At 45.5% G+C, this 25,148-nt stretch overlaps 2 protein-coding genes across 2 annotated transcripts; both read right to left on the bottom strand.

Moving 5' to 3' along the window:
- Window positions 1-5,708: 5,708 nt before the first annotated feature.
- Window positions 5,709-6,296, bottom strand: LOC145538448 (interferon tau-like). Its single transcript, XM_081570516.1, has one exon. The coding sequence runs from the start codon at window positions 6,294-6,296 to the stop codon at window positions 5,709-5,711; it is 588 nt and encodes a 195-aa protein (XP_081426642.1).
- Window positions 6,297-17,907: 11,611 nt separating this feature from the next.
- LOC145538683 (interferon tau-like) lies at window positions 17,908-18,495 on the bottom strand. The gene has a single exon (XM_081571170.1). The coding sequence runs from the start codon at window positions 18,493-18,495 to the stop codon at window positions 17,908-17,910; it is 588 nt and encodes a 195-aa protein (XP_081427296.1).
- Between the last annotated feature and the right edge of the window lie 6,653 nt (window positions 18,496-25,148).

The following is a 25,148-nucleotide window of genomic DNA, read 5'->3' as shown; positions in this document are numbered from 1 at the left end:
CTCAAAAAAGCTCAGCCAAACAGTGGAAGAATCATAATATCTGAAGAATGTTAAACAGTCACAAAGACAGGCATGTGTGCGTGCTAAGTCGCTTCAGTCACGCCTGACTCTTGGGACCCAGTGGACAGGCACCCTTGTCCATGGGATTCTCCAGGCAATAACAGTGGAGTGGGTTGCCATTTCCTCCTCCAGGGCATCTTCCTGACCCAGGGAGTAAACCCAGATCTCTTATGTCTCCTGCAGTGGCAGGTGTGTTGTTTAGCACCGGTGCCCCCTGGGACGCCCCCACAAAGAGAGCCAGATGAGTCCAAAAATTATCCACGTGGTCTTGCCCCCAAAAGTGTCCCCAGAGTGTTAAGGCAGAAAGAAAAAAACCCCAAACTTACTTAACACACAGGAGAAGGAAATGACAACCCACTCCAGTTTTCTTGCCTGGAGAATGCCAGGGACCGGGAGCCTGGCGGGTACACTCCAGTGCAGATCAGTCACTCAGACATGTCTGACTCTTGCGACCCCATGGACCGCAGCATGCCAGGCCTCCCGGTCCATCACCAACTCCTGGGGTTTACTCAAACTCATGTCCATTGAGTCGGTGATGCCATCCAGCCACCTCATCCTCAGTCGTCCCCTTCTCCTCCCGCCTTCAATCTTTCCCAGCCTCAGGATGTTTTCCAAGGAGTCAGCTCTTCCCATCAGGTAGCCAAAGTATTGGAGTTTCAGCTTCAGCATCAGTCCTTCCAATGGATATTGAGGACTGACTTCTTTTAGGATGGACCGGTTGGATCTCCTTGCAGTCCAAGGGACTCTCAAGAGTCTTCTCCAACACCACAGTTCAAAAGCATCAATTCTTCGGCGCTCAGCTTTCTCCATGGTCCGACTCTCACGATCATATGTGACCACTGGAAAAAACATAGACTTGATTGGATGGACCTTTGTTGGCATAGTGATGTCTCTGGTTTTTAATATGCTGTCGAGGTTGGTGGCTAAGTGACAAATGTGGTCCACTGGAGAAGGGAATGGCAAAGCACTTCAGTATTCTTGCCTTGAGAACCCCATGAACAGTATGAAAAGGGTACAGACCCCGGAGTCGCAAACGAGTACTACTCAACGGAGCAACTGACGTGTATTTAACCTCCAAGTTAGAGATCCCTGAGAATGTCACTTCCTAGGCAGATTGATAAGAAGTCTGGGGTCCCCAAGGATGTGAGAGGGGTCTGGGGCTCTCCAGGAGGACATAGGGTTCTGGAGTTCTCAAGGAGGAGAAATAAACAAACTTGTTTTTCTACATTGCTTTGTCTTAGTCAATAGAGCAATGTATCTGGCTCGAGGACATGTTTGTCCTTACCAAGAACCTGCTGACTTATCCTAAGATTATATTAGGGGAGTGGGTCTGGTAAGATCTTTCTATTGTTAGTTCTAATCCCGTTATCTTAAAATGTATATTGTGGGAGTGGGTCTAGTATGATCTGTGAACCTTGAGACATTCTTTTGATTTATTGTAATAACCAATTAAAAAGAATATAGCTTCCTTGCTAAGGCTAGCGAGTGGGGCACTTTTGTCCTCCTTCTGATGCCTATGCCAGAAGCTTCCTCTGTCGCTTTTTATACTTGAATAAAACCCTGCTATACAAAAGCTCTTGGGTGATCAAGGCTGGTCCCCGGGCCCCAAGCTCAATCTTCTTCGGAGATCAGGAATCCGACATCCTCTGCTGCAAGCTATCAGCCCGCTCATCCATTAACTGGAGAGAAGCAATCTAAAGATGATGTCTGTAACCTGAAGCAGAGATTTGAGAGATCTAGTCTATATTGAACCCTTCTCTGCTACTTGATCAGTAAACCCATACACGCACTCTCTCTCTCTCTCTCTCTCTTCCTGGTTAACCTCCTCGATGACGGTATTCCATTACCTTAATCGTTCTCAATTCTACCCAAGTAGGTACACCCCAGGTTATTGGTTGGCAACAATTGGATGCCCTGAAATCCCCTTATTTGCGTCTGTGTTCTCTCTTACAGGCTTCCCTGATGGTTCGGACGGTAAAAACATCTGCCTACCATGCAGGAGACCCCGGTTCGATACCTGGGTTGGGAAGATCCCCTGGAGAAGGAAATGGCAACCCACTCCAGTACTCTTGCCTGGAAAATCCCATGGACAGAGGATCCTGCTAGGCTACGGTCCATGGGGTCGCAGGAGTTGGACACGACTGAGTGACTTCACTCTCTCTCTTACTGCTGAGTCCAAGTGGAAGGGATGCAAGTGCAGTTATTATTCAAAGGGACATGGAGAATTTCCCCCTGAAGTCTGGTTCAGAACGGACAACGTATGCTTTAGGAAAGAGTTAATGCACCTTCAAACAGGAGCTATTTCCTCCGATTTCCCTTGTATTTCCCTACCCAGAATGCCATGGTCAAGGCACCAAGGATGTTAAAGTATGTAAAGCAAATGATGAATCTGTAACCTTGGCCAGTTGAGCAGCCTGAAAGTGAGAAACATATCCTGACCTTTCTTTCCACACAACTTCCTTAGCCCAAGACATGTCCTGCCTGAAGCTGGGAGTATTTTCCCTCTCTAAAATACAAAAGCTAAGGAAGCAGGCTTTTTCAAGTTATTGGTGTCCGTTCTTTCCAGGAAAGATCCTCCTTGAGGTCTGAAGAAAATGCTAAAGGAAGAAGACAGACCTCTGCTTAGAAGAGCAAGAAGCCTGCTCTCCAGACGTGGTCAATGTCCTAGTCCATCTTGGCCAGTAAGTGGCACGCTTCCTCCGTAATTATTTTAGTAGCCTCTAGAGGAAAATGGATCTTGCTTCCTAGTCCATTTTGGCCATGGCTGTTGTCACAATATTGTAAGAAGGACATTCTCTCATTCCCAAAAATAGTCATCACAAGCAAATAATGTCTTACATAAAAGTTTCTGAAGAACCTAGAACTTTGACTCAGACTTTTAATTGGTGGCTTTGCACTCTTAGGGCTTCCCTTGTGGCTCAGAGAGTAAAGAATCTGGCTGCAATGATGGGAGACCCAGGTTTGCTCCCTGCGTGGGGAAGATCTCCTGGAGAAGGAAATGGCCATCCACTCCAGTATTCTGCCTGGAGAATCCGATGGACAGAGGAGCCTGGTGGACTATGTTTCATGGGGTGGCAAAGAGTCGGCACGACTGAGTGACTACGCTTTGCAATCTTAAGGGGAAATGGGTAGCCAGAATCCCAAAGAAACAGGAAAGAGCTGTATGAATGGCTGGTGCAGGGGAAGGAGGAGTGAATCTTGAGAGCATACTGGGAATTGCTACAATGTGAGGAAGTATAGGCAGACTTTGTTTTATCCCATTTCACAGATAATTGCATTTTTTACAAATTGAAGGTTGGTGACAAGCCCACGTCAAGCAAGTCTATCAATGCCATTTTCCAATAGCCTTGGCACATTCCATGTCTCTGTGTCATACTGCAGTAATTCTCAGGATATTTCAAACTTTCACTGGCAAAACAATCTGAAGGTCCAGATGATCACTGGTGATTTTTAGCAATAGTGGAATGTTCTAATTAAGGTATATTACCGTCAGGCCACTCAGGATAGCTCTTCTCTTACTCTCGGTAGATCCCCTGCCCCACCGGTACAGCCTAGGCCTATGACTTGCTTTTCTCTGTACTTGTCTGAGGCCCCAGAGTTGATCTTTTGTATCAAAGGGGTGGTGAGGGGCGTGTCCCTCAACTGCTTTCCATGAAAATTAAAGAGCCCGCCTGATCTCACTCCCACTATGATTAGCCATCTCCTCCCTCACCCCCCACCCCCTCCTTCCCCATTCCCCACTTCCCCACCCTCTACTCCCCACCCCGCCATTGCTCTCAGAATGAAGCCTGTCACCATGTGTGAATACTTCCCACCACCCGTGCACCACCCATGGTGGGGTGTTGCTCCAGGACCTTGCTTCACACGTGTGAGTGCCTCCCATCCCTTAAGCCATCCATGCCTCTGTTCTTGACGGCAGATTCTTCCTTTGGTCTCGAAGCTGGGCAAACAAAGGTCTTGTAAGCCTGCAGGGCACAACCCAACAATTGGTGGCAGCCAGGAGATGACAGAAACTCCTGTGAGTGTCAAGATACAGGATGAGGAATGGAAAGTTATTGGGGGCATCCACTAGAATGTGGGTCCCAAGAGTCTCTGGGTGATCCTTGAGGTGGCTGTCCGCTAACCCAGGGGGCCCCAAAGTTGCTGTCTGTAATCCCAAAGTTGTAGGGTATTCCTGAGGTGGCCATCTGCTACCATATGGTGCCCCAGAATTGCAGGGGGAATCCCAGAAGCAACAGGGAAATCCCTGGGTGGCTGTCCACTAGTACATGGGGCCTTTGGGTGGCTGTCCCTGATGAATGGGCGCTGCCCAGAGAGCTGGAGAACAATGGCCTCAGCTAGCTCTGCTATTGTATCAAAGTGAGCCTTTTGTAATGTTTTAAGCCAGCTTTCTGGAAGGAATTGGTATTTCTCTTGTGCCTTTGCCATATAAATGATCTACCTGGGCTCTCTGATACTAGTGGTCTGTGATCTCTAAGAGTAAGGAGGAAAAAGAGCTTAGGTAAACTCGGTAGAAATAATTATGTTTGGGTAATGTCTATCTAAAATAGTCTCCCCAGATTTTGGTGACTTGAAACTGAGTTAAGAGAATTCATTGACTTTCTGTGCCCTATGCTTAGTTGTATCACACTCTTGGAGACCCCACGGGCTACAGCCCTCCAGCTTCCTCTGTCCATGGGGATTCCCCAGACAAGAATACTGGAGTAGGTTGCCGGGCCCTCCTCCTGGGATCTTCGCAACCCAGGTCTCCTGCATTGTAGGCAGATTCTTTAGCGACCGAACCACCAGGGAAGCCCAAGAATACTGGAGTGGGGAGTTGGTCTCTCCCTTCTCCAGGGGATCTTCCTGACCCAGGAATCGAATTGGAGTCTCCTGCTCCGCAGGCGCGTTCTTTATCAGCTGAGCTACCGGGGAAGCCCCGCAGGCAGCTTAGGAAGGATGTATAATATTATTTATCTTTCCAGCATCATTTGTACCTAAAGCTTCCCGTGTGAGGACATTCTTTTCCTTTACCTCTCCTTGCAGTCTTTAGTATAACCGAAATAAAACAATACTGTTTACATAAACAGTATTCTCTGTAATACTGAGTGCTTCAATGCCGTAGGAACTGCATTTGGTTTATTCACATGTATTCCTTGGTGACAATTACACAGTCTGTCACTCGGGTACTCAATTTATATGTATAATATGAATGGAATGAATGAGTAAATAAATGTAACCACCCACTCTTTAATAAAGTTTTAAAATGGGGTTTGGATTTCACTTTTTGAGTGAAGAAACTCATTTTCTTTGATTTAATAAATATAACAAAGCACAAATGTAATCACATGAAATGGTAAAGATGCTTTAGAAATTTTAATATGATGTACAGATGAAATGTAATTTTATAAATTTCTGAACATTTTAAGTATGTTAAATGCAAGGAGGAATAAATAAATCAGCAACAGATAACCTCAGGGCAGGCATCACCTAAGGACTCATGCCCCTACAGCTGAATACTTTTATATCTACTTGCTTATTACTACTGACAAAGTATCAACTAAAGTAATTCAATGAATTTGGTGGCTAAAGCAGAAATCAGAGTCTTCTGAAATGAGCACAGGTGAGTGTACGAGGCTGATGTGGCATCTTGGTCGGTGAGAGTCATCTCAAGGTGACTTCAGAGCTCCACCCAGGTTTCTTATCCTTTTCTGCAAGATGGATGACGAAGAGAGGGCTCTCATCATCTCCACCCTGACGGTTTCCCAGGCGCACTCGCTGTATTCCTTCTCTTTCAGGTAGTCACGGATTCCCTGGAAGTACCTCATCACGGCCAGCACGGGGCCCATCCTTCCCGGGTCAGAGGCATCCTCTCCCTTCACCAGGCCCGGGCAAGCATCCAGGTCCTCCAGCTGTTGCATGAGTCCAGCGCGGAGCTGGTCCCGGATGGCCGTGTTCCAGGCAGCAGGGGAGTGCTCTGTCTGTAAGAGGTTGAAGCACTGCTTGAGCATCTCGTGGAGGACAGAGAGGGCCTGGTCCTTCTGGAACTGGCCGCGCTCCAGCATCTCCTGGGGAAGACCGAAGTCTTTTCTGTCCTGCAGACAGGAGCGAGGGGAGAGTCTGCTCATTTGCCGCAGGAACCTGAGGTTCTGCCTGCCAACCCACACATGGTTCCAAGGCCGGTTACAGCCCAGAGATCCTCCAGGGCTGCAGCTGACCAGCACCAGGGCCATCAGTAGAGAGACCGCGAAAGCCATGGGGAAGATGAGGCTGCTGCTGGCCTGCCTGAGACGGCGTCTGGGTGAACCTTGAGGTAGGGTGTCTGATGACAATCTTTCTAGCAAGGCTTTTAAGTAGGGAAGACGGTACTCATTGTCCGAAAATTTCTCCCTCACTTCCTCATTGTGCTTTCATTTAGATATTACCTATTTGACCTAGAAAATGTAGTCAATCTACACTCTGAAGTTTTACAGTAGAAGTTTAATTTTCCCAATAAACTTTGGATTTGTCAATGAACATGTGTATCAGTTAGATGAGATACTAAATAAAGGCTGAAGTTATGCAATAATACGAAGACTTATAGACATGTACATAGTTATTATGTACAGATTTAAGTATAATAATAAACATTCCTTCTGTTTGTATTTTGTCAGGAACATAAGTTTTCCTTGATCCTTAACTGCATTTTTCCCTCCTTATCTTACACGTAGGAATTCAGTCACTCAGGCCATATTGATATCTGTATTTTGTTTTCTGTCTCACCCAGGATAAGCTTGTAATTAGGAGTGAGTGAACGACTCAGATGTTTCTGTTCTTTTGAGGACATTCATTCAGGTTCCTGAGATTACATTTCACTGGGGCCACAGGGTCATGAGGAGGGGAGTATTTCCTGCCTAATCAGTAAACCAGGATGACACAGTCATCACGAGTTGCCAGCCCTCCAGGGTGCTCAGGAAGGGGACATACACCTGTGGGCGAACAGCTACCAAGTTGCAGCTACTCCCTACGGTGAGCCCAAGGCAACTCAGGATGTGATAAAATGCAAGATGCAAGAAAATGCAAGGAAAAATGCCCCAGGAGAGCTGAGATGCATGAAAGGAACGTGTTCAGTGAGCCCAGACACTTGCCTCTTCCCATACATGGGGAAAATGCTAAATTCCTTAACTTGAGATAGCTGGTTTTCTTTAATTCACAAAAACGCTTTGATGTTCAGACTACATCCCCGTTCTTGCAAATTCCTGTACAACCTGACGCTTCCCTTCACCTCCTTGGAGCAATTCTCTCAAGGTGAATTGAGAAACTGCCTCCCGAATTCCCTCCAAATAAAGTATAACGCTCATCTTTTAGGTTGTCACTATTTTTCTCTTTTTTGAATTAACTGATTTATTTTATTTGGAGGCTTATTACTTTACAATATTGCAGTGGTTTTTGCCATACATTGACGTGAATCACCCGTGGGTGTACATGTGTCCCCCATCCTGAACTCCCCTCCCACCTGCCTCCCTGTCCCATCCCTCAGCGCGGTCCCGGTGCACCAGCCCTGAGCGCCTGTCGCATTCATCCAACCTGGACTGGCCATCTACTTCACATACGGTAATATACATATTTCAATGCTAGTCTCTCAAATCATCCCACCCTCACCTTCTCCCACAGAGTCCAAAAGTCTGTTCTTTACCTCTGTGTCTCTTCTGCTGTCGCGCATATAGAGTCATTGTTACCTTCTTTCTAAACTCCATATATATGCATTAATATACTACATTAGTGTTTTTCTTTCTGACTTACTTCCCTCTGTATAATAGGCTCAAGATCAACCGTCAGGAACAATATACGAGACATCAGGGTTTCTTTCAACCAGCTTTTTATGGTCGATCTCTAGTCTTCCACGGGCTGTGCCGATACCCCCACCAGGAATCCTGCTTCTTTTCTGGTGCATGTAGGTCTGAAGATTCTCATTAACTGTCTTTCCAGTACCACCTCATTCACAAGGTGGTTATCACCTCTAGTAGCACATCTCCTCTGGAATGACGGTGTCCTCAGCCCAAAGTCTCTGGGCCTCCCCCATGAGGGCAGGCTAACCACATCCTGAGAACTTCAGAATTCTACTGTGGAGGGGCTTGTCTCCTTGTTTGCAAAGTCATTCATCTTCCAGCATCCCCACCCTCTCCCGTGCAGTGTTTGTGTGAAGGAGGGGAGTTCTCAGCGATGACTTCCTCTTCTTCCGATCCATGTCGCCAGCTATCAAGTGTCAGCAGCCCTGAGATGCTGAGATCTGAAGTGTGGAGACCTAAGTAAGTGGTGGCATTATCCAATTGCAATTGTTACACCTTTAGGAGACAATTTTTATTTTGCCACGACAGCTTTTGTTGCTCAATTCTTTTACGTAAAGTGTTCAAGATTTGTTCTGCTCAGAATTTCTGAGTTGGGTATAGGTGACTCAGTGATGGTGTTCTGTATTAGTAAAAGCTTATGTCACAGAAATCAGTCACCTTCAGGTGTTCGTTCAGTCTACATACTTCCGTTGGGCTGACTTGTCGATCCATCTCTGTGCTGTGCTCAGAATGCAGAGCAGTGAGGCCCAGGCTGTGTCAGGGAGAAATAGCCTCGGTTCTCTACTTACTCATGATGTTTTGTTTTAAATTTAAAGAACAGCAAAAGAAAAAAAAAAATTGAAGAACTTATTTTTTGCCTTTTGATTTACTGGCCAGTTTGTCTCTCCTACTGCGTTCCTTTCCGTTTCATCCTAGGGTTAATACAGAAGGAAGGGAAAGAATGGCAGAGGGGCATCACCATATTTTCTGTGATTTTCAAGACTAGAGATTTCTTTTGTTTCTCATTTCAGCTTTCCCGGAAGGCAAAACTTGATAGTTGTTTGTGGACAAAAATAAATCAAATATAATTTTGAATGTCATGAATGAGAATATAGACAACTGTCCTTTCTGCTGACAGTATGGCAAAGTGTACGTTGAAGAAAGGTCAACCAAAAAACGGAAGGAATCATAATATTTGAAAGTTGTCAAACAGTCTCAAAGACAGCCACGTGCACGTGCTAAGTCGCTTCAGTCATGTCTGACTCTTTGTGACCCTGTGGACAGGCTCCCCTGTCCGTGGGATTCTCCAGGCAAGAATACCTGAGTGGGTTGCTATTTTCTCCTCCAGCGAATCATCCCGACCCAGGAATTAAACCGTGGTCTCTTATGTCTCCTGGATTGACACGCAAGTTCTTTACCACTGGTGTCACCTGGGAAGCCTCCACAAAGACAGCCAGGTGAGACCAAAAATTGAAGATGTAGTCTTGCCCCCAAAAGGGGCCCCAAAGTGTTGAAGGAAGAAAGAAAAGGAACAAAACTTAGTTAAGAAACAAATTGGACAGCCCTCTCATTTGTCAGTTGGAGAGAAGCAAACTAAAGACAAGCCTGTACACTGAGGCAGAAACTGGACAGATCTAGGCTAAACTGAAGCCCTTCCCCACTCTCTGAGCAAACACTCGTGCACACATGCACACACACCCACCCACACGCACGCACACACACATGGATACATCCTGGTTAATTCCTGAATTACGATTGGGTTACCTCAATAGTTCTCGAGTCTACCCAAATAGGCACACCCCAGGCTATTGGTTGGCAACAGTTGTATTCTCTGAGCTCCCTCTATTTGTGGCTGTGTTCTGTCTTACTCCTGAGTCAAGGTGGAAGGGATGCAAGTGCGGTGATTCTTCAAAGGGAATAATAAATCTAAAGGAAGGCTTTAAACAGGGAAGACAGTACTCATTGTCAGAAATTTTCTCTCTCACATCCATTATGTGTTTTCATTTAGACATTTTCTATTTGACCCAGAAAATGTAATTAACCTATACTTTTAATTTGTATAATAAGTGTTTTGTTTTCCCACTAAACTTTTGATGTATCACTCCAAATGGGTATCAGATAAATGAGAAACAAATTAAAGGCTGAGGTTATGTAGGGATGTAGAGACTTATACACATGTACATACTTCTGTGCACATTTTAATATATATAAAGATTCCTTTTCTTTGTGTCAGGAACAAAATCTTTCCTTGATTCTGGACTGCATTTTTTCTCTCCTTATCTTATACATACGAGGTCACAGTCCCTCAGGCCCTACAGGTTTCTGTATTTTATTTTCTGTTTTAATCGGAGCAGAGGCTTGTAATTGTTAGTGCATGAGCTAATCGGTTGTTTCTGCTCTTTTGAGAACATTCATTCAGGTTCCTGAGGTTACATTTCACTGGGACCACAGGCCACGAGGAACAAACTGTTTTCTACCATATCCGTAAAGCAGGATGACACAGTCATCAGAGTTTCCAGCCCTCCAGGGTGCTCAGGAAGGAGGAATATACCTCTGGTCTGACAGCTGTCAGATTGCAGCCACTCCCTAATGTGAGCCCAAGGGAACTCGGGATGGGGAAAAATGCAAGGCGCACGGCCCCAGGATAGCCAAGATGCATGAAAAGAATGATTTCAGTGAGCCCCGACTCTTGCATCCTGCCATGCATAGCAAAGTGCTAAATTCCGTAACTTGAGATACCGGGTTTTCTCCGAGTCACCAAAATATTTTGAGGTTCGGACTACCTTCCCTCTCTTGCAAACTTCTGTGGAACCTGGCTCCTCCCCCCACGTCCTTGGAGCACTTCTCTCAGGGTGACTTGAAATACTGTCTCCTGAATTCCCACCAAATAAAACTTAACTCTCAGCTTTTAGGTTGTGACTTTTTTCTTCAAGTTGACAGTCAGGAATAATATCCGAGACATCGCTATTCTTTTCACCATTTTTTTTTTTTACAGTAGATGTATAGTCCTCTACAAGCTGTGCCAGTACCCAACCAAACACAACATAACTCTCAACTTTTAGGTTCTGACTTTTTTCTTCATGTTGACAGTCAAGAATAATATACTAGACATCACCATTTCTTTCCACTGTTTTTTGTTTTTTTAACGGTAGATCTATAGTCCTCTATAGGCTGTGCCAATACCCCCACCAGGAATCCTGGTTCTTTGTGGTGCACTTAAGTGTGAAGATTCTAAACCAAGATAATTCATTGTATTTCCAACACTGCCTCACTCACAAGGTAGTTTTCACCTCTAATAGCACTTTTCGTCTGGAATGACAGTGTCCTCAGCCCAAACTCTCTGGGACTCACTCGTGAGGGCAGGCTTACCACTTTGAGACGTTGAGGATTTTACTGTGGAGGGGCTTGTCCCTTTGTTTGCAAAATCATTCATCTTCCAGAATCCCCACCCTCTCCCTGCAGTGTTTTTGTGGAGGACTGGAGTTCTCAGTGCTGACCTCCTCTTCTGCCCTGTGTCCCACGTTATCAAGGGTCAGCAGCCATAAGACGCTGAGAGCTACAGTGTGTTTTTGTCTACGAGTGTGTGTGTTAGTCGCTCAGTGGTGTCCGATTCTTTGCGACCCCGTTGACTGTAGCCCGCCAGACTCCTGTGTCCACTGGATTTTCCAGGCAAGAATACTCCATAGGTGGAGGCATTATGCAAGTGCAATTGTTTCACCTTTACTAGACAATGCTTAGTTTGCCACTACAGCTTTTATCATTCAAACTTTTTACTTAAACTGTTGAACATATGTTTTGCTCAGAATGTCTGAGTTGGCTATAGGGAATTCAGTGATGGTGTTATATATCATTATAAGCTTATATCACAGAAATCGGTGACCTTTAGTTGTTCATTCAGTGCATACTTGGGTTGGGCCGCAATGTCTATCCATGTATATTTCGTGCTGAGACTGCGGAGCCATGAGGCCGGGCTGTGTCAGGGAGAAATAGCCTCGTTTCTTTACCTACTCATGATGTTTCGTTTTAAATTTAAATCACAACAAAAGACTTAGGAACTTATATTCTCTATAGTGATTTGCTGGTTGAAGTTTGTCTCTCTCCTCCTGGGTTTCGTGCCATCTCATCCTAGGGTTAAGACAAAGGGAAATAAAAGAATGCCAGAGGGGCTTCACCTCATTTTCTGTGATTGTCAAGACTTGAGATATTTTGTTTCTCATTGCAACTTTCCTAGAAAGCAAAACCGTAGTTGTTTGTGGGCAAACATAAAACATATGTATATCTGAACGTCATGAAAGTGAAGAAGATAAGTGACATTTCTGCTGACAAAATGGCAAAGTGTAAGTTAAATCTCAAAAAAGCTCAGCCAAACAGTGGAAGAATCATAATATCTGAAGAATGTTAAACAGTCACAAAGACAGGCATGTGTGCGTGCTAAGTCGCTTCAGTCACGCCTGACTCTTGGGACCCAGTGGACAGGCACCCTTGTCCATGGGATTCTCCAGGCAATAACAGTGGAGTGGGTTGCCATTTCCTCCTCCAGGCCATCTTCCCGACCCAGGGAGTAAACCCAGATCTCTTATGTCTCCTGCAGTGGCAGGTGTGTTGTTTAGCACCGGTGCCCCCTGGGACGCCCCCACAAAGAGAGCCAGATGAGTCCAAAAATTATCCACGTGGTCTTGCCCCCAAAAGTGTCCCCAGAGTGTTAAGGCAGAAAGAAAAAAACCCCAAACTTACTTAACACACAGGAGAAGGAAATGACAACCCACTCCAGTTTTCTTGCCTGGAGAATGCCAGGGACCGGGAGCCTGGCGGGTACACTCCAGTGCAGATCAGTCACTCAGACATGTCTGACTCTTGCGACCCCATGGACCGCAGCATGCCAGGCCTCCCGGTCCATCACCAACTCCTGGGGTTTACTCAAACTCATGTCCATTGAGTCGGTGATGCCATCCAGCCACCTCATCCTCAGTCGTCCCCTTCTCCTCCCGCCTTCAATCTTTCCCAGCCTCAGGATGTTTTCCAAGGAGTCAGTTCTTCCCATCAGGTAGCCAAAGTATTGGAGTTTCAGCTTCAGCATCAGTCCTTCCAATGAATATTGAGGACTGACTTCTTTTAGGATGGACCGGTTGGATCTCTTTGCAGTCCAAGGGACTCTCAAGAGTCTTCTCCAACACCACAGTTCAAAAGCATCAATTCTTCGGCGCTCAGCTTTCTCCATGGTCCGACTCTCACGATCATATGTGACCACTGGAAAAAACATAGACTTGATTGGATGGACCTTTGTTGGCATAGTGATGTCTCTGGTTTTTAATATGCTGTCGAGGTTGGTGGCTAAGTGACAAATGTGGTCCACTGGAGAAGGGAATGGCAAAGCACTTCAGTATTCTTGCCTTGAGAACCCCATGAACAGTATGAAAAGGGTACAGACCCCGGAGTCGCAAACGAGTACTACTCAACGGAGCAACTGACGTGTATTTAACCTCCAAGTTAGAGATCCCTGAGAATGTCAGTTCCTAGGCAGATTGATAAGAAGTCTGGGGTCCCCAAGGACGTGAGAGGGGTCTGGGGCTCTCCAGGAGGACATAGGGTTCTGGAGTTCTCAAGGAGGAGAAATAAACAAACTTGTTTTTCTACATTGCTTTGTCTTAGTCAATAGAGCAATGTATCTGGCTCGAGGACATGTTTGTCCTTACCAAGAACCTGCTGACTTATCCTAAGATTATATTAGGGGAGTGGGTCTGGTAAGATCTTTCTATTGTTAGTTCTAATCCCGTTATCTTAAAATGTATATTGTGGGAGTGGGTCTAGTATGATCTGTGAACCTTGAGACATTCTTTTGATTTATTGTAATAACCAATTAAAAAGAATATAGCTTCCTTGCTAAGGCTAGCGAGTGGGGCACTTTTGTCCTCCTTCTGATGCCTATGCCAGAAGCTTCCTCTGTCGCTTTTGATACTTGAATAAAACCCTGCTATACAAAAGCTCTTGGGTGATCAAGGCTGGTCCCCGGGCCCCAAGCTCAATCTTCTTCGGAGATCAGGAATCCGACATCCTCTGCTGCAAGCTATCAGCCCGCTCATCCATTAACTGGAGAGAAGCAATCTAAAGATGATGTCTGTAACCTGAAGCAGAGATTTGAGAGATCTAGTCTATATTGAACCCTTCTCTGCTACTTGATCAGTAAACCCATACACGCACTCTCTCTCTCTCTCTCTCTCTCTTCCTGGTTAACCTCCTCGATGACGGTATTCCATTACCTTAATCGTTCTCAATTCTACCCAAGTAGGTACACCCCAGGTTATTGGTTGGCAACAATTGGATGCCCTGAAATCCCCTTATTTGCGTCTGTGTTCTCTCTTACAGGCTTCCCTGATGGTTCGGACGGTAAAAACATCTGCCTACCATGCAGGAGACCCCGGTTCGATACCTGGGTTGGGAAGATCCCCTGGAGAAGGAAACGGCAACCCACTCCAGTACTCTTGCCTGGAAAATCCCATGGACAGAGGATCCTGCTAGGCTACGGTCCATGGGGTCGCAGGAGTTGGACACGACTGAGTGACTTCACTCTCTCTCTTACTGCTGAGTCCAAGTGGAAGGGATGCAAGTGCAGTTATTATTCAAAGGGACATGGAGAATTTCCCCCTGAAGTCTGGTTCAGAACGGACAACGTATGCTTTAGGAAAGAGTTAATGCACCTTCAAACAGGAGCTATTTCCTCCGATTTCCCTTGTATTTCCCTACCCAGAATGCCATGGTCAAGGCACCAAGGATGTTAAAGTATGTAAAGCAAATGATGAATCTGTAACCTTGGCCAGTTGAGCAGCCTGAAAGTGAGAAACATATCCTGACCTTTCTTTCCACACAACTTCCTTAGCCCAAGACATGTCCTGCCTGAAGCTGGGAGTATTTTCCCTCTCTAAAATACAAAAGCTAAGGAAGCAGGCTCTTTCAAGTTATTGGTGTCCGTTCTTTCCAGGAAAGATCCTCCTTGAGGTCTGAAGAAAATGCTAAAGGAAGAAGACAGACCTCTGCTTAGAAGAGCAAGAAGCCTGCTCTCCAGACGTGGTCAATGTCCTAGTCCATCTTGGCCAGTAAGTGGCACGCTTCCTCCGTAATTATTTTAGTAGCCTCTAGAGGAAAATGGATCTTGCTTCCTAGTCCATTTTGGCCATGGCTGTTGTCACAATATTGTAAGAAGGACATTCTCTCATTCCCAAAAATAGTCATCACAAGCAAATAACGTCTTACATAAAAGTTTCTGAAGAACCTAGAACTTTGACTCAGACTTTTAATTGGTGGCTTTGCACTCTTAGGGCTTCCCTTGTGGCTCAGAGAGTATAAAGAATCTGGCTGCAGTGATGGGAGACCCAGGTTTGCTCCCTGCGTGGGGAAGATCTCCTGGAGAAGGAAATGGCCATCCACTCCAGTATTCTGCCTGGAGAATCCGATGGACAGAGGAGCCTGGTGGACTATGTTTCATGGGGTGGCAAAGAGTCGGCACGACTGAGTGACTACGCTTTGCAATCTTAAGGGGAAATGGGTAGCCAGAATCCCAAAGAAACAGGAAAGAGCTGTATGAATGGCTGGTGCAGGGGAAGGAGGAGTGAATCTTGAGAGCATACTGGGAATTGCTACAATGTGAGGAAGTATAGGCAGACTTTGTTTTATCCCATTTCACAGATAATTGCATTTTTTACAAATTGAAGGTTGGTGACAAGCCCACGTCAAGCAAGTCTATCAATGCCATTTTCCAATAGCCTTGGCACATTCCATGTCTCTGTGTCATACTGCAGTAATTCTCAGGATATTTCAAACTTTCACTGGCAAAACAATCTGAAGGTCCAGATGATCACTGGTGATTTTTAGCAATAGTGGAATGTTCTAATTAAGGTATATTACCGTCAGGCCACTCAGGATAGCTCTTCTCTTACTCTCGGTAGATCCCCTGCCCCACCAGTACAGCCTAGGCCTATGACTTGCTTTTCTCTGTACTTGTCTGAGGCCCCAGAGTTGATCTTTTGTATCAAAGGGGTGGTGAGGGGCGTGTCCCTCAACTGCTTTCCATGAAAATTAAAGAGCCCGCCTGATCTCACTCCCACTATGATTAGCCATCTCCTCCCTCACCCCCCACCCCCTCCTTCCCCATTCCCCACTTCCCTACCCTCTACTCCCCACCCCGCCATTGCTCTCAGAATGAAGCCTGTCACCATGTGTGAATACTTCCCACCACCCGTGCACCACCCATGGTGGGGTGTTGCTCCAGGACCTTGCTTCACACGTGTGAGTGCCTCCCATCCCTTAAGCCATCCATGCCTCTGTTCTTGGCGGCAGATTCTTCCTTTGGTCTCGAAGCTGGGCAAACAAAGGTCTTGTAAGCCTGCAGGGCACAACCCAACAATTGGTGGCAGCCAGGAGATGACAGAAACTCCTGTGAGTGTCAAGATACAGGATGAGGAATGGAAAGTTATTGGGGGCATCCACTAGAATGTGGGTCCCAAGAGTCTCTGGGTGATCCTTGAGGTGGCTGTCCGCTAACCCAGGGGGCCCCAAAGTTGCTGTCTGTAATCCCAAAGTTGTAGGGTATTCCTGAGGTGGCCGTCTGCTACCATATGGTGCCCCAGAATTGCAGGGGGAATCCCAGAAGCAACAGGGAAATCCCTGGGTGGCTGTCCACTAGTACATGGGGCCTTTGGGTGGCTGTCCCTGATGAATGGGCGCTGCCCAGAGAGCTGGAGAACAATGGCCTCAGCTAGCTCTGCTATTGTATCAAAGTGAGCCTTTTGTAATGTTTTAAGCCAGCTTTCTGGAAGGAATTGGTATTTCTCTTGTGCCTTTGCCATATAAATGATCTACCTGGGCTCTCTGATACTAGTGGTCTGTGATCTCTAAGAGTAAGGAGGAAAAGGAGCTTAGGTAAACTCGGTAGAAATAATTATGTTTGGGTAATGTCTATCTAAAATAGTCTCCCCAGATTTTGGTGACTTGAAACTGAGTTAAGAGAATTCGTTGACTTTCTGTGCCCTATGCTTAGTTGTATCACACTCTTGGAGACCCCACGGGCTACAGCCCTCCAGCTTCCTCTGTCCATGGGGATTCCCCAGACAAGAATACTGGAGTAGGTTGCCGGGCCCTCCTCCTGGGATCTTCGCAACCCAGGTCTCCTGCATTGTAGGCAGATTCTTTAGCGACCGAACCACCAGGGAAGCCCAAGAATACTGGAGTGGGGAGTTGGTCTCTCCCTTCTCCAGGGGATCTTCCTGACCCAGGAATCGAATTGGAGTCTCCTGCTCCGCAGGCGTGTTCTTTATCAGCTGAGCTACCGGGGAAGCCCCGCAGGCAGCTTAGGAAGGATGTATAATATTATTTATCTTTCCAGCATCATTTGTACCTAAAGCTTCCCGTGTGAGGACATTCTTTTCCTTTACCTCTCCTTGCAGTCTTTAGTATAACCGAAATAAAACAATACTGTTTACATAAACAGTATTCTCTGTAATACTGAGTGCTTCAATGCCGTAGGAACTGCATTTGGTTTATTCACATGTATTCCTTGGTGACAATTACACAGTCTGTCACTCGGGTACTCAATTTATATGTATAATATGAATGGAATGAATGAGTAAATAAATGTAACCACCCACTCTTTAATAAAGTTTTAAAATGGGGTTTGGATTTCACTTTTTGAGTGAAGAAACTCATTTTCTTTGATTTAATAAATATAACAAAGCACAAATGTAATCACATGAAATGGTAAAGATGCTTTAGAAATTTTAATATGATGTACAGATGAAATGTAATTTTATAAATTTCTGAACATTTTAAGTATGTTAAATGCAAGGAGGAATAAATAAATCAGCAACAGATAACCTCAGGGCAGGCATCACTTAAGGACTCATGCCCCTACAGCTGAATACTTTTATATCTACTTGCTTATTACTACTGACAAAGTATCAACTAAAGTAATTCAATGAATTTGGTGGCTAAAGCAGAAATCAGAGTCTTCTGAAATGAGCACAGGTGAGTGTACGAGGCTGATGTGGCATCTTGGTCGGTGAGAGTCATCTCAAGGTGACTTCAGAGCTCCACCCAGGTTTCTTATCCTTTTCTGCAAGATGGATGACGAAGAGAGGGCTCTCATCATCTCCACCCTGACGATTTCCCAGGCGCACTCGCTGTATTCCTTCTGTTTCAGGTAGTCACGGATTCCCTGGAAGTACCTCATCACGGCCAGCACGGGGCCCATCCTTCCCTGGTCAGAGGCATCCTCTCCCTTCACCAGGCCCGGGCAAGCATCCAGGTCCTCCAGCTGTTGCATGAGTCCAGCGCGGAGCTGGTCCCGGATGGCCGTGTTCCAGGCAGCAGGGGAGTGCTCTGTCTGTAAGAGGTTGAAGCACTGCTTGAGCATCTCGTGGAGGACAGAGAGGGCCTGGTCCTTCTGGAACTGGCCGCGCTCCAGCATCTCCTGGGGAAGACCGAAGTCTTTTCTGTCCTGCAGACAGGAGCGAGGGGAGAGTCTGCTCATTTGCCGCAGGAGCCTGAGGTTCTGCCTGCCAACCGACACATGGTTCCAAGGCCGGTTACAGCCCAGAGATCCTCCAGGGCTGCAGCTGACCAGCACCAGGGCCATCAGTAGAGAGACCGCGAAAGCCATGGGGAAGATGAGGCTGCTGCTGGCCTGCCTGAGACGGCGTCTGGGTGAACCTTGAGGTAGGGTGTCTGATGACAATCTTTCTAGCAAGGCTTTTAAGTAGGGAAGACGGTACTCATTGTCCGAAAATTTCTCCCTCACTTCCTCATTGTGCTTTCATTTAGATATTACCTATTTGACCTAGAAAATGTAGTCAATCTACACTCTGAAGTTTTACAGTAGAAGTTTAATTTTCCCAATAAACTTTGGATTTGTCAATGAAAATGTGTATCAGTTAGATGAGATACTAAATAAAGGCTGAAGTTATGCAATAATACGAAGACTTATAGACATGTACATAGTTATTATGTACAGATTTAAGTATAATAATAAACATTCCTTCTGTTTGTATTTTGTCAGGAACATAAGTTTTCCTTGATCCTTAACTGCATTTTTCCCTCCTTATCTTACACGTAGGAATTCAGTCACTCAGGCCATATTGATATCTGTATTTTGTTTTCTGTCTCACCCAGGATAAGCTTGTAATTAGGAGTGAGTGAACGACTCAGATGTTTCTGTTCTTTTGAGGACATTCATTCAGGTTCCTGAGATTACATTTCACTGGGGCCACAGGGTCATGAGGAGGGGAGTATTTCCTGCCTAATCAGTAAACCAGGATGACACAGTCATCACGAGTTGCCAGCCCTCCAGGGTGCTCAGGAAGGGGACATACACCTGTGGGCGAACAGCTACCAAGTTGCAGCTACTCCCTACGGTGAGCCCAAGGCAACTCAGGATGTGATAAAATGCAAGATGCAAGAAAATGCAAGGAAAAATGCCCCAGGAGAGCTGAGATGCATGAAAGGAACGTGTTCAGTGAGCCCAGACACTTGCCTCTTCCCATACATGGGGAAAATGCTAAATTCCTTAACTTGAGATAGCTGGTTTTCTTTAATTCACAAAAACGCTTTGATGTTCAGACTACATCCCCGTTCTTGCAAATTCCTGTACAACCTGACGCTTCCCTTCACCTCCTTGGAGCAATTCTCTCAAGGTGAATTGAGAAACTGCCTCCCGAATTCCCTCCAAATAAAGTATAACGCTCATCTTTTAGGTTGTCACTATTTTTCTCTTTTTTGAATTAACTGATTTATTTTATTTGGAGGCTTATTACTTTACAATATTGCAGTGGTTTTTGCCATACATTGACGTGAATCACCCGTGGGTGTACATGTGTCCCCCATCCTGAACTCCCCTCCCACCTGCCTCCCTGTCCCATCCCTCAGCGCGGTCCCGGTGCACCAGCCCTGAGCGCCTGTCGCATTCATCCAACCTGGACTGGCCATCTACTTCACATACGGTAATATACATATTTCAATGCTAGTCTCTCAAATCATCCCACCCTCACCTTCTCCCACAGAGTCCAAAAGTCTGTTCTTTACCTCTGTGTCTCTTCTGCTGTCGCGCATATAGAGTCATTGTTACCTTCTTTCTAAACTCCATATATATGCATTAATATACTACATTAGTGTTTTTCTTTCTGACTTACTTCCCTCTGTATAATAGGCTCAAGATCAACAGTCAGGAACAATATACGAGACATCAGGGTTTCTTTCAACCAGCTTTTTATGGTCGATCTCTAGTCTTCCACGGGCTGTGCCGATACCCCCACCAGGAATCCTGCTTCTTTTCTGGTGCATGTAGGTCTGAAGATTCTCATTAACTGTCTTTCCAGTACCACCTCATTCACAAGGTGGTTATCACCTCTAGTAGCACATCTCCTCTGGAATGACGGTGTCCTCAGCCCAAAGTCTCTGGGCCTCCCCCATGAGGGCAGGCTAACCACATCCTGAGAACTTCAGAATTCTACTGTGGAGGGGCTTGTCTCCTTGTTTGCAAAGTCATTCATCTTCCAGCATCCCCACCCTCTCCCGTGCAGTGTTTGTGTGAAGGAGGGGAGTTCTCAGCGATGACTTCCTCTTCTTCCGATCCATGTCGCCAGCTATCAAGTGTCAGCAGCCCTGAGATGCTGAGATCTGAAGTGTGGAGACCTAAGTAAGTGGTGGCATTATCCAGTTGCAATTGTTACACCTTTAGGAGACAATTTTTATTTTGCCACGACAGCTTTTGTTGCTCAATTCTTTTACGTAAAGTGTTCAAGATTTGTTCTGCTCAGAATTTCTGAGTTGGGTATAGGTGACTCAGTGATGGTGTTCTGTATTAGTAAAAGCTTATGTCACAGAAATCAGTCACCTTCAGGTGTTCGTTCAGTCTACATACTTCCGTTGGGCTGACTTGTCGATCCATCTCTGTGCTGTGCTCAGAATGCAGAGCAGTGAGGCCCAGGCTGTGTCAGGGAGAAATAGCCTCGGTTCTCTACTTACTCATGATGTTTTGTTTTAAATTTAAAGAACAGCAAAAGAAAAAAAAAAATTGAAGAACTTATTTTTTGCCTTTTGATTTACTGGCCAGTTTGTCTCTCCTACTGCGTTCCTTTCCGTTTCATCCTAGGGTTAATACAGAAGGAAGGGAAAGAATGGCAGAGGGGCATCACCATATTTTCTGTGATTTTCAAGACTAGAGATTTCTTTTGTTTCTCATTTCAGCTTTCCCGGAAGGCAAAACTTGATAGTTGTTTGTGGACAAAAATAAATCAAATATAATTTTGAATGTCATGAATGAGAATATAGACAACTGTCCTTTCTGCTGACAGTATGGCAAAGTGTACGTTGAAGAAAGGTCAACCAAAAAACGGAAGGAATCATAATATTTGAAAGTTGTCAAACAGTCTCAAAGACAGCCACGTGCACGTGCTAAGTCGCTTCAGTCATGTCTGACTCTTTGTGACCCTGTGGACAGGCTCCCCTGTCCGTGGGATTCTCCAGGCAAGAATACCTGAGTGGGTTGCTATTTTCTCCTCCAGCGAATCATCCCGACCCAGGAATTAAACCGTGGTCTCTTATGTCTCCTGGATTGACACGCAAGTTCTTTACCACTGGTGTCACCTGGGAAGCCTCCACAAAGACAGCCAGGTGAGACCAAAAATTGAAGATGTAGTCTTGCCCCCAAAAGGGGCCCCAAAGTGTTGAAGGAAGAAAGAAAAGGAACAAAACTTAGTTAAGAAACAAATTGGACAGCCCTCTCATTTGTCAGTTGGAGAGAAGCAAACTAAAGACAAGCCTGTACACTGAGGCAGAAACTGGACAGATCTAGGCTAAACTGAAGCCCTTCCCCACTCTCTGAGCAAACACTCGTGCACACATGCACACACACCCACCCACACGCACGCACACACACATGGATACATCCTGGTTAATTCCTGAATTACGATTGGGTTACCTCAATAGTTCTCGAGTCTACCCAAATAGGCACACCCCAGGCTATTGGTTGGCAACAGTTGTATTCTCTGAGCTCCCTCTATTTGTGGCTGTGTTCTGTCTTACTCCTGAGTCAAGGTGGAAGGGATGCAAGTGCGGTGATTCTTCAAAGGGAATAATAAATCTAAAGGAAGGCTTTAAACAGGGAAGACAGTACTCATTGTCAGAAATTTTCTCTCTCACATCCATTATGTGTTTTCATTTAGACATTTTCTATTTGACCCAGAAAATGTAATTAACCTATACTTTTAATTTGTATAATAAGTGTTTTGTTTTCCCACTAAACTTTTGATGTATCACTCCAAATGGGTATCAGATAAATGAGAAACAAATTAAAGGCTGAGGTTATGTAGGGATGTAGAGACTTATACACATGTACATACTTCTGTGCACATTTTAATATATATAAAGATTCCTTTTCTTTGTGTCAGGAACAAAATCTTTCCTTGATTCTGGACTGCATTTTTTCTCTCCTTATCTTATACATACGAGGTCACAGTCCCTCAGGCCCTACAGGTTTCTGTATTTTATTTTCTGTTTTAATCGGAGCAGAGGCTTGTAATTGTTAGTGCATGAGCTAATCGGTTGTTTCTGCTCTTTTGAGAACATTCATTCAGGTTCCTGAGGTTACATTTCACTGGGACCACAGGCCACGAGGAACAAACTGTTTTCTACCATATCCGTAAAGCAGGATGACACAGTCATCAGAGTTTCCAGCCCTCCAGGGTGCTCAGGAAGGAGGAATATACCTCTGGTCTGACAGCTGTCAGATTGCAGCCACTCCCTAATGTGAGCCCAAGGGAACTCGGGATGGGGAAAAATGCAAGGCGCACGGCCCCAGGATAGCCAAGATGCATGAAAAGAATGATTTCAGTGAGCCCCGACTCTTGCATCCTGCCATGCATAGCAAAGTGCTAAATTCCGTAACTTGAGATACCGGGTTTTCTCCGAGTCACCAAAATATTTTGAGGTTCGGACTACCTTCCCTCTCTTGCAAACTTCTGTGGAACCTGGCTCCTCCCCCCACGTCCTTGGAGCACTTCTCTCAGGGTGACTTGAAATACTGTCTCCTGAATTCCCACCAAATAAAACTTAACTCTCAGCTTTTAGGTTGTGACTTTTCTCTTCAAGTTGACAGTCAGGAATAATATCCGAGACATCGCTATTCTTTTCACCATTTTTTTTTTTTACAGTAGATGTATAGAACTCTACAAGCTGTGCCAGTACCCAACCAAACACAACATAACTCTCAACTTTTAGGTTCTGACTTTTTTCTTCATGTTGACAGTCAAGAATAATATACTAGACATCACCATTTCTTTCCACTGTTTTTTGTTTTTTTAACGGTAGATCTATAGTCCTCTATAGGCTGTGCCAATACCCCCACCAGGAATCCTGGTTCTTTGTGGTGCACTTAAGTGTGAAGATTCTAAACCAAGATAATTCATTGTATTTCCAACACTGCCTCACTCACAAGGTAGTTTTCACCTCTAATAGCACTTTTCGTCTGGAATGACAGTGTCCTCAGCCCAAACTCTCTGGGACTCACTCGTGAGGGCAGGCTTACCACTTTGAGACGTTGAGGATTTTACTGTGGAGGGGCTTGTCCCTTTGTTTGCAAAATCATTCATCTTCCAGAATCCCCACCCTCTCCCTGCAGTGTTTTTGTGGAGGACTGGAGTTCTCAGTGCTGACCTCCTCTTCTGCCCTGTGTCCCACGTTATCAAGGGTCAGCAGCCATAAGACGCTGAGAGCTACAGTGTGTTTTTGTCTACGAGTGTGTGTGTTAGTCGCTCAGTGGTGTCCGATTCTTTGCGACCCCGTTGACTGTAGCCCGCCAGACTCCTGTGTCCACTGGATTTTCCAGGCAAGAATACTCCATAGGTGGAGGCATTATGCAAGTGCAATTGTTTCACCTTTACTAGACAATGCTTAGTTTGCCACTACAGCTTTTATCATTCAAACTTTTTACTTAAACTGTTGAACATATGTTTTGCTCAGAATGTCTGAGTTGGCTATAGGGAATTCAGTGATGGTGTTATATATCATTATAAGCTTATATCACAGAAATCGGTGACCTTTAGTTGTTCATTCAGTGCATACTTGGGTTGGGCCGCAATGTCTATCCATGTATATTTCGTGCTGAGACTGCGGAGCCATGAGGCCGGGCTGTGTCAGGGAGAAATAGCCTCGTTTCTTTACCTACTCATGATGTTTCGTTTTAAATTTAAATCACAACAAAAGACTTAGGAACTTATATTCTCTATAGTGATTTGCTGGTTGAAGTTTGTCTCTCTCCTCCTGGGTTTCGTGCCATCTCATCCTAGGGTTAAGACAAAGGGAAATAAAAGAATGCCAGAGGGGCTTCACCTCATTTTCTGTGATTGTCAAGACTTGAGATATTTTGTTTCTCATTGCAACTTTCCTAGAAAGCAAAACCGTAGTTGTTTGTGGGCAAACATAAAACATATGTATATCTGAACGTCATGAAAGTGAAGAAGATAAGTGACATTTCTGCTGACAAAATGGCAAAGTGTAAGTTAAATCTCAAAAAAGCTCAGCCAAACAGTGGAAGAATCATAATATCTGAAGAATGTTAAACAGTCACAAAGACAGGCATGTGTGCGTGCTAAGTCGCTTCAGTCACGCCTGACTCTTGGGACCCAGTGGACAGGCACCCTTGTCCATGGGATTCTCCAGGCAATAACAGTGGAGTGGGTTGCCATTTCCTCCTCCAGGCCATCTTCCCGACCCAGGGAGTAAACCCAGATCTCTTATGTCTCCTGCAGTGGCAGGTGTGTTGTTTAGCACCGGTGCCCCCTGGGACGCCCCCACAAAGAGAGCCAGATGAGTCCAAAAATTATCCACGTGGTCTTGCCCCCAAAAGTGTCCCCAGAGTGTTAAGGCAGAAAGAAAAAAACCCCAAACTTACTTAACACACAGGAGAAGGAAATGACAACCCACTCCAGTTTTCTTGCCTGGAGAATGCCAGGGACCGGGAGCCTGGCGGGTACACTCCAGTGCAGATCAGTCACTCAGACATGTCTGACTCTTGCGACCCCATGGACCGCAGCATGCCAGGCCTCCCGGTCCATCACCAACTCCTGGGGTTTACTCAAACTCATGTCCATTGAGTCGGTGATGCCATCCAGCCACCTCATCCTCAGTCGTCCCCTTCTCCTCCCGCCTTCAATCTTTCCCAGCCTCAGGATGTTTTCCAAGGAGTCAGTTCTTCCCATCAGGTAGCCAAAGTATTGGAGTTTCAGCTTCAGCATCAGTCCTTCCAATGAATATTGAGGA

The sequence above is a fragment of the Giraffa tippelskirchi genome, chromosome 1 (genome assembly GCF_054371585.1).
Source record: "Giraffa tippelskirchi isolate mGirTip1 chromosome 1, T2T-mGirTip1v1.2.pri, whole genome shotgun sequence".
In the NCBI taxonomy this organism is placed as follows: Eukaryota; Metazoa; Chordata; class Mammalia; order Artiodactyla; family Giraffidae; genus Giraffa; species Giraffa tippelskirchi.
Note: the sequence above shows the minus strand (reverse complement) of the source record. Positions and strands in the feature narration are given on the sequence as shown.

What these genes read in the sequence shown, in the direction of transcription:
- LOC145538448 (XM_081570516.1), bottom strand. Translation starts at nt 6,296, where the DNA reads ATGGCTTTCGCGGTCTCTCTACTGATGGCCCTGGTGCTGGTCAGCTGC.
- LOC145538683 (XM_081571170.1), bottom strand. Translation starts at nt 18,495, where the DNA reads ATGGCTTTCGCGGTCTCTCTACTGATGGCCCTGGTGCTGGTCAGCTGC.